The sequence below is a fragment of the Drosophila takahashii genome, chromosome 3L, assembly GCF_030179915.1.
Source record: "Drosophila takahashii strain IR98-3 E-12201 chromosome 3L, DtakHiC1v2, whole genome shotgun sequence".
Lineage (NCBI taxonomy): Eukaryota > Metazoa > Arthropoda > Insecta > Diptera > Drosophilidae > Drosophila > Drosophila takahashii.
The window spans coordinates 12,333,445-12,347,119 of NC_091680.1; the positions used below are offsets into that span (position 1 = coordinate 12,333,445).

Below are 13,675 nucleotides of genomic sequence, written 5' to 3' on the forward strand. Positions count from 1 at the left end.
TTAGGATTTATTAAACGAATAAAGTACTTACTAACTATCTAAAGATTGCATTCACACTCCCTTAAATCCCTTAAATTGCAATCCAAATGAGTCGAGAGTGTTTTTAGTCTAAAGAAAATCTATAAGTTTTTCTCTGAGCTGCTCTGTTGGCTAAAAAGCAAAGAAGAAGTCCGAAAAGAGATTAAAAGCCAAGCCGACTGTCCATTATAATTCTAGCCAGCTATCTTGGTGCATTTTCTTATGGCAAAGGCTAGACAGCCGCTAATTTCTTTGTGCGGCGGAAGTGACGCCGGCCACAAAGTTATCCCATTTAAATTTAATTACGAGATAAACGCATGTTCCTGGTGTTTCTGACGTAGGCTCTTAGGGAGCGTGCTAGCTCCAGTTACCTTAAAGCCCCGACTCCGTCTACACTTCGTCTCCGGCTATAATTAAATTGTCCAAGAATCAGGGGGTGGAGTGGGAGGGGAGGAGTTTCTATGGGTGGCCCTGGCAGACTGACAGGCACTTTGCGTCACTGTCGTGCGGCGACAAATTACAGGACACGGCTCCTTTTGCGCGCCAACTCATCGATAGTTGAATTGTGGGGTGGTGCTGCCTCGAAATCGATTTGATTCCGAGGCAAGTCCAGACAGCAGACGCACAAGTCTCATGTTACACTTGCCATCTGATAAGAGCTCACGACACCACCCACCCATTTTTCAGCGGCATTTTAGCGAGCGTTTGAACAGGGGAAATGCAGACATGGTAAAGAAAATCGGTGTGTCTGATAAAACAGAGACAAGGAGTATTGCAGTAAGATGTTCCTGTTTTAAATTTGAGTACAGTTGGTTAGGCTCTAAAAATTATAAGTTACTAGAGTTCCAACTGTGTTACTTTTAAAATAGATTGGTTACTTTTTTTAACTATGTAAATAATTCGAAGCCATAAGATAATAAAAATTGTTTCTACTACGGGCTACAATAATGTACCTTTAAATAAACTTCATCAGTTTGATAACTGCTTTTATACGACACTGTTACTGAATTTGTTATGCAACTAGAAATTGTTTTGTTTTTTTTTTTATGTTTTGAATGCGATATAGAACTAGCGACACAATTAAGATTGATTACACAAATGCACTTTTTACTTGTAATTGTGAAAAAGATCCAGCATTTATTTTAACACATAAGCTATTTATATTTTACATATATTGAATATATATAATAAATAAGAGACTTTTAGTGAAGAATCCCCAATTCCATTCTGAATAAAAGTTGGTCCCTAATAGGGCGCCAAATTTAAGTACAGTGAACTGTGGCTAAACTAAAACAAGAGCCCCAAGGTAAGGGAGAAAGTCAAAGAGAGCAAAGTAGGGGGAGTTTCGCAATGTGTGCTGAGAGAGCGAAAGAGCATGCCTCAGGGGTGGTTGGCTTTGGGTGGCAGGTTTTTTTCTACCACCAAAGGCGCCGGCATCAGTTCGCCTTCAACTTTGCTCCGCTCCGGTTGCCACAATGATTCGCTTGAAAGATATGTGCACCCCCATTGCGTTGAAAATATAAACAAATACAACCGAAGGAATATATCTTGTGCTATAAAGTGATTTCATAGTGATTGTTAGACAGGCAAAAAACTTTTTCCTGCTTTGAATTAAAAAACCAAGCTGTCCACCCTTTTTTGGAGTCTCAGTGGAGCTGTCTAGCCGTCCCGCTCGCACACGGCTTGGCAATCGATAAGCTTAACAGCGGCGCTGTCCACTTGCTGGACGCTGTTAGCCTTAACCGTTAGCTCCCAACAGCGAGTGTTTGGAGGTAAAAGTTTAAGGCGAGACGCCAAAATAATCGAAAACGAACGAGTCACAGTCGCAGTTGAAACGTTGAGTGAGGAGCTTTTCGTCGCGCAACCCGCAAAATATATATATAAAATATACTATCGAAAATTGAACTTAATATTCAATATATACAAATGTTGAACAGCTTGTGTGTTGTATAAATACCCACTGAATCATTGCACAATAACAAGTGCACGGTTCATTTGTGGATTTTAAGTGATCAATTTCTATTGTGTGAGTAGTTCAATATAGTTTGCAGAACATCAGGCGATTAATTGAAAGGATGCTGCCAAGAACTTTATGGAATTATCAATAAACAACGCGAGCCAAGTGCATAATAAATTGAGTTACAGGTCGTAAAAAAGCCAAAAAGAACGAGTATTGCGGATGGGCACCGCTTTCAGAGGACCAGAAAAGCGGGAACGGTAACGGCAACGGGAATAGGCACAGGAACAGGATCGGGGGTTGCTGCTACCGTACTCCCTGTCCTGTGTTGAGGTCATTTGCACTCATTTGTCGCGAGGCCCGAAAAGGGGGTGGATTTTGGCTCGCCGGTTAATCTCATTCATCAGAGAGCCGCAAAACGGAGCCGTCAAGTTGAGTTTTACACATTTTACGCCCCCGATTGCGAGTACTACGAACGAGTAGTATTCTGGTGCTCTCTTTGGCGAGAGAGCACAAGGACTTCTGTTAATGCTGTTGTCTCGCTCGCTCGCACGGCGGAGTGGTGCGGTGCGGTGTGGTCGATGGCGAAGGTCCTTCACGCATATCCCTGGCATAAATGCATAGGTGTGCGTGTGCAGGAGTACATACTATAGCAGCAGGCGAATGTGTGAAAGTAGTGCCATCGAAAACGGACACACAAACACTCACACACACTCTCGCATGCCAGGGTCAGGTCAGGAAGTGTGGTAATGGAGGATTATTCTGTTGCTTTCCCCACTTTCCCACCGTTTTGGATTTTCTAATTTATATTTTTTGTTCGACCAGGTCTTAGCCAAGGCTCCCCGACAGGTGATTTATTTGTGTCCGCACTCCATAAAGCCCAATAGTGCTCGCTGCCTCGAACTGTAATCCCAGCCACCACTCGAGGGACCCATATAAAAACAGTCAGGATTCCCTATAATCCCTGTGCAATATAATAACTCTGATTTCATAAAAAAATTTAATTTCAAATATATAAACTTTAAAGATCCCCTAAGCAGGGTTTGTACTAACTTAAGAAATATTACTAGAATAAATAAGGATAGAGAAACTACAAAATTAAGGAAGATTTCACCAATTTCTAATTAAGTTTTCTGTGCCACAAAGTGCTGATGAATTTTGTACAAGAAAGTGGAACTCTTTTAACATAAACTTCCTTGATTTAAATTTCGTTTTTAGATAAACTATTGAGTTATACATAGCTGTAAGGGTTAAACAGATTTATAGAGAAACTTTTACAAATGCAATTTATTTTTAATAGCTTCTCATTAACAATATAACAGAAATTCGAGCTAAAGAAAATTCTAGATTTGTTAATTGGCACCGTAAAGCGAGATAATGCTGCTGGGCTGTTGCGGTGGACACGCCACTCCGAGGCGCTGGACCAGCCGAGCGTATTAATCATTAGCCTGACCTCGACCCTTTCGAACCAACCCTTGAACAACCCCCCTTTTACCCACCGAATCAGAAAACAAGTTGATGGGGCTGTCAGCTTATGTGCTGCGCTGGGCACAAATGAGAAAACTGCCAACGGCTAAACATAAAAATAAATAAATAAATTTGATTGCGATTGCGGTTTCTTGTCTGGTCTTGGACATGGCCATGGACATAAACGTGGTCGCCCCGGGCTCGCCCCCGCCATTAATCTGTCAGTGGGATTTGGCCCGAAAGGCAAATCGAGGGCTTTGATTTTTTCGTACTTCGGCTTCCGATTGCTCTCGTCATCATTGTGGCCGCTTTTTGCGTCTTGGGATTGTCTCAGCTGTCACTCGTTAGGGTTTCTTGTCAACACCCGTCCCCTAAGCCAAGTCCTCGGCCCCAAACTTACCAGAAGTCTGGCACTTTCACGGTTTTTCATCGCAATCGCCATGGCAGCACAATCTCATGATTTGGCACTTTTGGAGCTTAAGGAAATGGGCATCATGAGTGGCAGAGCGAAGGGTTTTGTTAGCACTCCATTGAAGCCATTTGTGAGGTTCGACGGAAAAAAGTGGGAGGAATCGTAAAAAGAAAACAAGAATACATAGTTTAATTTAAAATCCCATATTTCACAAAGTTCAATTTAAATGCACGGAACAATTGGGGAACCATATTTTAGTCGTATCATGGAAAACCCATAAAAGGACTAAATGCAGCAGAAAATGCTCTCAAAAATACACGCAAACTTGCCTTGCTAAGCGAAAGCGACGTCCAAAACAATGCGGCCTTCTCCTTGGCCCTCCGAAAGTAAAAAGCCCTTCTTGCGTCTGAAATTACTCATTCGCCGTGGAGCACGACTGCACTCACACATAGTGACGTGCTTCTGTTCCTGCCCCCGTTGTTGTTGCAATCGCTGTTGGCAGCTCGGTTCCGTTTCCAGCAGACAAATAGACATGCCCCGTGCAGACGTGAGTCAGACGCGGTCGGAGACTGGCGGACACGGACGAGAATGCCAACCCGGACGGACAGGGAAATAAACGGACACTGGCGGACGGGGACGGACAGGGCGGACAGACAGGGAAAAGCGGTTGGCAAACATGCATGCACCAAGAAAAAAAATCATATTCATCAGGGTTCAGGAATTTGACAAAAATTTCCAATTATAAAGTTATTTTACTTAATTAAAAAAATTAAAATAAAATAAAATGTAAACCTTAAAAAAATACAAACAGATTTTGTGAAATCTCATAAAGTAATTTTAGGATTAATAGTTTTATAAATAGGTTTGTTAAAAATACTACTTATTCAGTGAAATATAATAATTTGGTAATTTCTCAGATATTTCATTTTAATGTATTTAATATGGTGTAAGCAAAAATTGTTTACTTTTTTCATGGTGTATGCGGGTGGTGAAAAAAATTCGAAATCCGTTCGCATTCGTTGGCTGGTGTTGGCGAAGTGTTGCCAACATAAAACACTCCGCCGCCATAACGTAATTTCTTTTGTTTATAACGTCCTGCAGTTAATACATTTGCATTGTGTGCGATGTGTGCTGCCGAGGTGTCGGTGAATGCTCCCACACGATTTCAGCCCCAGGACAACAGCAGCAGCAGCAACAACAACAACAACCCGACAAAGGGTGTCCCTATCCCGATCCCTTCGAAACTCCCCCATTTCGACCATTGTTTGTTACTGCTTTTACCGCCCCCACTGCCAATGTTTTCCTCCCTACCGCTTTCGCCGTATTTACTGAAAGCCAAAGTGAGCGTTTTTTGTGTGCTTTTAACGCGCTGCCCAAAATGGTTCAGGTGTGGAGTGAACAGGATTTTATGTCATGCATTGTGCATAAATATTTATAATGTACCTACTCGTATGCAAAAGTCCGACTAAAAAGTGCTGAAGCATACCATAAATTATCTTAATCTGTTTTCGAATTGCATAATTTAATATAAAGGCGGTAGGCGAGAGTTTAAAGAGTTTTTTCCCTAAAAAACATCGTATTTGACCGCCATTTGGACCCCAAAAAGTTCCATTCTTATTATCTCTTTATCCATAACCTTTTGTTTTTCCATCCTACTAGCAAAACTCCATAGAATATCGTAAACATTAGGGCATCAAAATCAAACAAAAGAAAATATGGCCGGAATAGGGAAAAAAATCCCAACGAATGTGGGCTCCAAAGTGATTTGACGAGGAAACCCCACAGGGCCATTAATTGTGGTGTGTCGCCTAATTTCTCTTCACAGTTACGTTGTGTTTGCCATTTTGGCCATAGTTTCAGCTGTTGTTACTGTTATTGTTCCTGTGACTGTGCGACTGTGACTGCTGGCCATGTTTCCAGGGAGCGACCAAAGCGGCTTTTGTTGCGTTGCAGCCTTCTTTGTGTCGAACAGCTAGTGCTGGTAATTTATGCGGCTTCCCAGACCCACTCCCCATTTCACTATGGAACCCAGCCGAATGGCAGCCGAATTCCATTTAGCCAGGTCAAAATTATTCGCTTCGATTCGTATTTTCCGAATTTTGTAAATTAGAGGGCAATCAAAGCGTAAACTTTTATTTCTCGTTCGCTGGAAAAGCGCACACGAAATTGGTCGTCGCTAACAGGCAAAATGTATCCTCTAATGTCCCTTCGATAGCGATTTTCTCAACTGCCCAGAAAATTGGTTGCCATGGAGGCCAGGACAAAACAAAAAAGAGTAGCAGCGTAGCAGCCATGGAAATACATGTTCGCCTGGCACATCCAGTGCTCCCAAAATCCACACCACCACCTCCTTTTATGTGTGCAAGTGTGAATATTAGGTCACATACATGTGTGTGTGTGCGATTTTCCTGAAAAGCGAATCGCCGTAGCTGGATTTCCTCGGTTGGGTATTTTATTAATTGTCGTTTTCCTTGCCCAACATTTCGTTGCTTGTCCCTAATTGTTTGGTGTTTAGTGGAAAGTTTCGGTTCCAAAGCATCGGGCTTTAATCACTAAAAGTTCTGCCAAATCACTTTTGTTTGGTTCAGTGGTGCATTATATGTTGTCTAATATTAGTCCTTCAAATGGTTCTCTTTGAAGAGTACCTAAATATTACTTTGTTCCTACATTTTTTAATGTTCTTTAGCTTTTAGATTAGTATTTATTTATCAAAAGGTTTTTAGTAAATGTCTTTTTCTTCGTTTCTGTTCAAGAAACGTTCCTGTAGATTGGAATTTATAAAATCTAGGGACCTAGCCGAGCACAAAGCCACCCGTGGAGAGCTGGAGATGCCAGGAGCAGAAGAAGTGGCTCACAAAAGAGGACAAAGTGAAAAGCTATAATCAGATTTAATTAAACACGAAATTGGAACGTTGGCTGGATGTCAGGCACGCCAGAATGTGTGTGACACGGTCACTGGACCTGCGGGTCCTGGTTTTAGTCGCTATATACATATATGGGGAGACCAGGGATGTGTGAGTGTGCCCGTGATATATACTATATGTTGCATTTTTTGCAGGCTGCTTCTGATTTCTCATTATTATTTCGCTTTATGTGGAGCAGCTGGCGACGATTTCTAAGTGTGATAAACTTGCAACCGAAGCCCCATGGCGTTTTGCCTGTTTCCCTTCTCCCAAACAAAATGTGGAGCAGCTGGGCAGTGCTTGGATATCAACGGCAGCTTCTTATTGCCAGCCTCATTACTTTTTAACACCCGCCCACACATCCTATTTTTTTTCATTTTTGGGGTGGCATCTGCATGGGGCGACAATGTATTCATATGGCCTGCGCTGCCATGATAAACCCATCCACACTGCGTATGCGTAATATTTCACTTTGCATGCGAACTGCGCCTGCATTTTTCCAGTGGCTAAATTTATGCATTGATTGCCTCGATTTATGAGATGTCTTCACGTTGCCAAATATTGACCCAATCCAGTGGGCTTTGCGATAGGGGATTAAGCTGAGAGGGAGAACAGGATTATAATATTTCCCACGGTGGAAAAGGAGATCATAAGTGATGGTTAAATCTCAAGAAAATAATAAATTATATTCCTCTGTACTTAATAACTAAAATGTATATAAATTATACCTCCCATTGGGAGTAATACATTTAATAAATTTTTTAAGAACAAAAAACTTTCAACTGGTTCACATTTCTTTGGCTAAAAATACAGAAACGTCAGAAGAGCGGAAAATGAATTTCAGCAACCATTATGCATTATCATTGGATGGCCGCAAGCTGTTGCCAATTGCTTTTGCAGTTTTTCCAGCCATCGAATGCCATTTTTTCTAACTAAATGCACTTTTTGTTTGCAGAGTGGAATTGGATCGCTGGCCAAACCCGTTAATCTCCAATGAGGCGACACATTCGCGAGGAGAAAAATTCATAAATGAAAGCTTCTAATTGCCGGAGAATGACAAACGTGACAAAAAATCAGCGCGAGCGAACAAAGGCGAAGCAAACTTTTTAGGCAGCCCGGAAAGCAGCAGCGAAAGCCGCGAAAATTGAGCCACCGAAGCTTCGGCGATGCTGTTGATGCCCACATCCTGTGGGCCGGGGCCACCCATCGACCTCGGCCCCTCGTCCTCCTCCTCCTCCTCCTCCTCGCCCACCCACTGCCCAACCCCAACCCGAACTGCCCAGCGAGCGGCAGATGATGGAGAACCAGTTCGCCGGTCAGGGACCCTGGCCCACAGGCAAAGTTCGGGGTCGAGCATTCCCCAGTGGCTGCTAATCCTCCTCGGTCTCTTCGCCATTCTCGCCCAGACACCAAACAGCCAGGTGGCCGCCGAGAAGAGTAAACACTGTGAGTACTCCTTATTTAAAGATAATTGATAGAACATTAAGTACTGATATATTCGGTAATAGTGGGAAAGTATTTACTGTACAAGATATCTGAATCTGCAGTATTTGTAAATTTGTAATCCAACTTAATAACCGATATTTAAAGATATTCCTATAAAATTGTTTTTTAATTAAACAAATTAGACAAATTAAAGTTCATTCTTCTTTACTATAATGCAATTTTACTAGGAAATATTTTAATATTTTATTTTTATTTTATTTTATTTACGATACATGTGGGAATAATCCATATATCTTCTTATCTTTTAATGCAAATATATATCCTTGCATTTTGATATAACAGAATATAATATCGCATTTTATACGAGCATATGTACATATTAAGTGGACATTTTCCACCCTCCGTAAACTTTGTTCGTCTTGTACATTGAAATCTGTCAACAGCTTAGTTTTATGTTTTTTGTGCCATTTCCTTGGCACGACAATAAAAATTTGTTTGAGCAAATGTAATAAAAGTGCATTTAAATGTTGCTGAACGGAAAAATCCGGAAAAAATGGAAGTCCTCGAACTATAAACATATAAACACCACGCACTCACGCAAATGTATATAAATACATGCATATGTGTATGGCAGGGCAATATCATTGTGTGGCAAAGCTTTTGTGGTTTCCGCATATTGTTTATGTGGCAAATAAACAACAAATAAATACATTTTTACGATGCAATGTCAACGTGCACACAAAAGTATTTACATGTGTACAAGAGCACGTGCGAAGGCATTCATTTTGGGCAAAAAAAAAATACTTTTCAAGAAGTTTTCTTAATATTCAACAAAATTGAGAGTATGGTGGATTTTAGGGATTTTTTAAAGAAAGCTTTTAGTTAACTAAATATAATTATTTGATATTAAACATGCTCTTTAAGTCAGGTACTATGATATTTGACTTTCAAATGGTTTAAACCCGACTTTAGTATCTTGAGAAGCCCTGAAAATTCAAAGATCAATTTATGATAGATCAGGTTCAAATTCCAAACTGATCGAAACTACACAAGAAACAACAATAGGCAAGAAGACCTTAAAGCTTAAATACATGGCTCGTGCCTTCAGGAAAGTAATTTTTAGCTAACAAGCCTGGTGTCGGAAGTAGTCCGATTATGGAGCATTCGAGGGGTACGGAACCATGTCCGTATGTATATGGTTTCCCCGATACGGCTAAACAGAGAATGGCGACCGCAATTGCCGACCCATGAAATGGAATTACTCGGGCGGAGCGACGCGACTCCGGGCCTCGTACTCGTGTGCAGTTGGCGTTCCGGCGACGAAAGTTGTTGGTGCAAATTATTTCCGTATTTTAGCATTAAATCATAATTAAAATTTGAAGTAAAACAACTTACATGCCAGCAATTGGGGGCGCCGCCTCCTTTGCGTCGGAAAGTGGGATCGTGGCTTCGGAGGCGGAGTCGCTGCAAAAGTTTGCTGTAGCCGAGGGCGCAGAAAAAGTTCGCTGCATACTTATTTGGGCTTGTTTCCGGTTTGCTGCTGACGCAACTGCCTTTTCCTCTCCATTTTCCGCCCTTCTTGGAGGCGATGCAACCTAATTGCAGAATCCAGGGGAAAAGAGTCTGGTGACGAGTGTCGATGCTAACTAGGTTTTACTTTGCGGCACAGTGAAACTAGTTTAATTTAGGAAATAAAATTTTTTAATCAAATTACAATTTAATAAAAATAAATTAAAATATTTTTAACACTCTACTTTAATCCTAACTTTTTAAAATATATCTTGTGTAATCTTTTATACCACTGTTCCTTGCTCTGATTTCGTTTGTCTTGCTCATTTCCGGGCGACGTTTAGCTGCATTCGCCGTTGCTTCGTTCCCGGCTGCTCCTGTTAATGGTCCTCCTGATCCTGCGCCTGCTGCTCCTTATTTGCTATGTGACCACAGACCCAGACTCCAACTCCAACTCAAGCTCAAACTCAGACACAAACGGGAACCGCAGCCCCCTCGCCGGCTGTCCCCAGCAGACTTGTGGCCCACGTGGCGTGTACTTAATTTCCCATGCTCATCGCCGGGGCGCGTTAACTTTTTTACCGGCCACATACTTACTGCCACTGCCCCTTTTCCACCGATTTTCCCTTCCTCCCTGCCAACTCCATTTTTCCCCCTACTTATTACGCTGTCGAGCAGCATTGAAGACTTTTCAACTCGTTCAACAAAATTTTGCACAAAAGTTTCATAATTAATTTCATGTTAAGTGGCAATGCGAGTGGTGGGCGTGGTCGTTGCCAGCCAGCCAGCCCCTTCTGCCACCCCCCGAAAAATCCTCCTGGACTGGTGTCTTTAATTTGAATTGTCATTTCCTTTCTTCAGCTCCCGCCACTTTGGTGTCGTCTGCCAGGCATCCGGTTGGTGGCCACGCCCTCCTACTCCCACATCCTTTTACCGCCCCCCTCCCAACCCACTGAATGCGGTCGCACGTTCAACTTGATTAGCGTAACTTATAATGACTCGCACGAGCAGCGAGTTCCGGCAAACTTGTTGGGTCTCACTCAAATTCTATTCTGCCAAAACACTTGCAAACGGTTACTTTCGTAAGTAAATATATACCCAACCATACGTATATGTAGGCATATAAATGTGTATACAAGAGGTTTTTTCGGAGGCATTTGCAAGTGGTTTTCATAATTACTTTGTGTGAGCTCTTCATAGTATATGTACCAAGGGTACCAAAACTTTTCGACTGTCACCAAACCGGAAATTTGCCTTCACAGGCTTGTTAACTCTCCATTTACAATTATGTGTGCGATATTTGCTGGTAATTATATAACCATATATTTACAAGTATATTACGAAAGGTTCTCGAATTTTGATAATTGGATGGCGCTCAATTAAGGTAAATGAGGCACGCGGTTATCGATCATTTTTAATGAATATGAAATGCGGAGTAGAATACCATTTTAGTTTGATATCTATGATAATTATATAAAGCATACAAATTCGTTGCTGCTTTTAATTAATATAATTTTTATAATTACTCTACGTTTTATTTAGTTGGATTATCAAATGCATTTTCTGTTTTAAAATTATGTTAATTGTGTAAATTATTTAGTTACTTATTTTTATACATTTTGTTTGACATAATTGAAAATCTCGGAAGTTACTTTTTTCCATTTTCAATGCGCATTTTACATTTATTGGTTTTTCTTCAGTAATGGCGGAAGTGCGTATGTTTTTTGACGAGGGATACTGACAGCTCGCACACTTCCGTTCACCATTCCCATTCTCCAACCACTTCTTCCATCGCATTTTGCGATTCTTTGCAATAATGCGAGCATTATACAATTTTGAAAATATGTCACGTTTCCGGGATCCAACTCCAACTCCTCCCAGTTCTCCCCGAGTCCAACTCAAACAGAAGCTGATGGCCGACTGCCAATAAATTTGTGAGAAAAACAACTGTCGACGAGGACGAAGAAGTGGCATAAAACTTTTGCTCTTTGTGTGGCACAAATATGAATGAATGGATTTGGACCTGAGGCTTAGGAGCCGGAGGTTCTCGGAGTGGAAATGGAAGTGGGACCAACTGGTCCACTGCGGCATATACCCCAACCCGTCTCCTACATACAAATATTCCAAAATGAGTTTTAGCCGAGGAGTCCAATGCGGTCTTCCCACGTCAACGGTTGAGTTCACAAAGGCGAAAGGGCTGAGGGGGGAGGGGAAAAGGGCTAAGGGGTAAGGAACAGGGACTTTCCATGGGCAATAAATTTTAATTTTGCTTAAGTCCTTGCGCATACGAAATGAGATTTGTTACAAGCCGCAGCAATCATCTGGCGGCGCTTTCCTTTCACTGCCTGCAAACTTCCCTAAGTGAGGAAATGATTGTCTGGCATATCTTGATTAATTGTGACTGGCATTATTTGACTTAAATTCCCTAATGCCTAACCCCTTTATGTCAGATTTAAAATGGATGAACTTGGAGAATGCATAAGAACTGGCTTTTAAAACAACCCTTCTTATTTGCCTAAAGAGATTTCAAGTTTTTTTTTAGCCCGCAACTCATGCATATTTAATTCTTTAAGATTCTTTCTTGGCGGTTTTAAATATGTCACATGATAAATAAAATTTTAAGTAATATTTAAATGTCTATATCTCTATCCTAAGTGTTTCCGAATAAGATTAAAAAATAAAAAAGTGGTATAAATATAATTTAAAATTTTAAATGGATGATTATGTGACATGATATCCTTTGACCTCCTTGTTTTCAGTCCCCCCTTCCCACTAATAATAAATCTTGGCTGAGTGACGATGACTCAGCTGCTTAGCGATCCCTGGAGAACGGGCACAGGTCACAGTCAAATGCGCAGATAAATGTTTATGGAAGATAAATTGCAGCCAGCGGATAGAAATCAGGCAACGCATAATAAATTCCATTTGTAGTTCGCAACTCGGGGCGAAATTGGGGAGGCGAAGTTGGGCGGTGGGATTTGCGAGGGAGCGATGCCAAATCGAGTATTGATGCGTTGGCATCCCGCGGCATGGTGTCATTGCCAAAAAGGCCCCTCCCGATCCCATAGAAGCCCCGAGCCCCCAAAACACCGAACAATGAATTCGTTCGATGCGAATTGGTTTTGTGAAATTGTCCACGAACGCGGGCGGATCATTTATCAATATTTCCGCTCTGCTGCCGGAGTGGCAGTAGGTAATCGCTTATTATACGAAATCGGTCGATAAATGCAATACATATGTGAGTGCACGCCCCTGGCCCACTGGCCCCGCCAAAACGATTGCTAAATTTAATTTATGTATTCCCAAAAAAACACACTTTCTGTCAATTGCTCGAATTGGGTCTGACAAATTGAATTTGGGGAATTTACCAACTTTTGGGCCATTTTTAATTGGCTTCAAAAGGCTTACTTGTTGTCAACCAATCCGTTTATTCATATAAACCAACTTATTGGTAAACTAATTTTTTTTCAAATTGAATAATGTTTTTTTCAGATTGAAAACTGTTTAAACTTTAAAGCGGTGTTTAAAATATACAAATATTCGCTTGAATTGTATTGTTTTTTCAAATTCCTATCCTATTAAGTTATTGTGACAAATATTTAATTTTGAGGCTTACGTCCAAATAATAAAACAACAAAAATAAATTCCCATTATTTACTTGAATTTGAATTGACAAATATGACCTATTTTAATTGGCAACATAAGGTTTTGTCAACCAAAAACAATTCGTTTGCTGTAGTGTAAGCAAATTCCAAAATTTAATTTGGAAACCTTGAAGCCAAATACTGAAGCCTTGAGTATTGCATTGATGAATTCCGTAAATCCTGGCGGAACGAGAAAAGAGGGAGAGTGTGGGAAATGGGCCACAAAGGGGCATAAAATGAGTTGAACATTCCGGGCATTGTGCCTTCAGTTAAGCACATGAATCCCTTTTGTAATCAAATGCACAGAAAATTGTATTCT

General features: G+C 41.1%; 1 protein-coding gene across 1 annotated transcript in view; it reads left to right on the forward strand.

Annotated features, from left to right (window-relative positions):
* The first annotated feature begins 7,709 nt into the window (after window positions 1-7,709).
* Window positions 7,710-13,675, forward strand: part of loaf (lost and found) — a 29,041-nt gene continuing 23,075 nt past the window's right edge. The window contains exon 1 of the mRNA XM_044395900.2: window positions 7,710-8,203. Within this exon, the coding sequence (XP_044251835.1) occupies window positions 7,924-8,203 (280 nt within the window). The 5' untranslated portion in view covers window positions 7,710-7,923. The remainder of the gene's footprint in view (window positions 8,204-13,675) is intronic.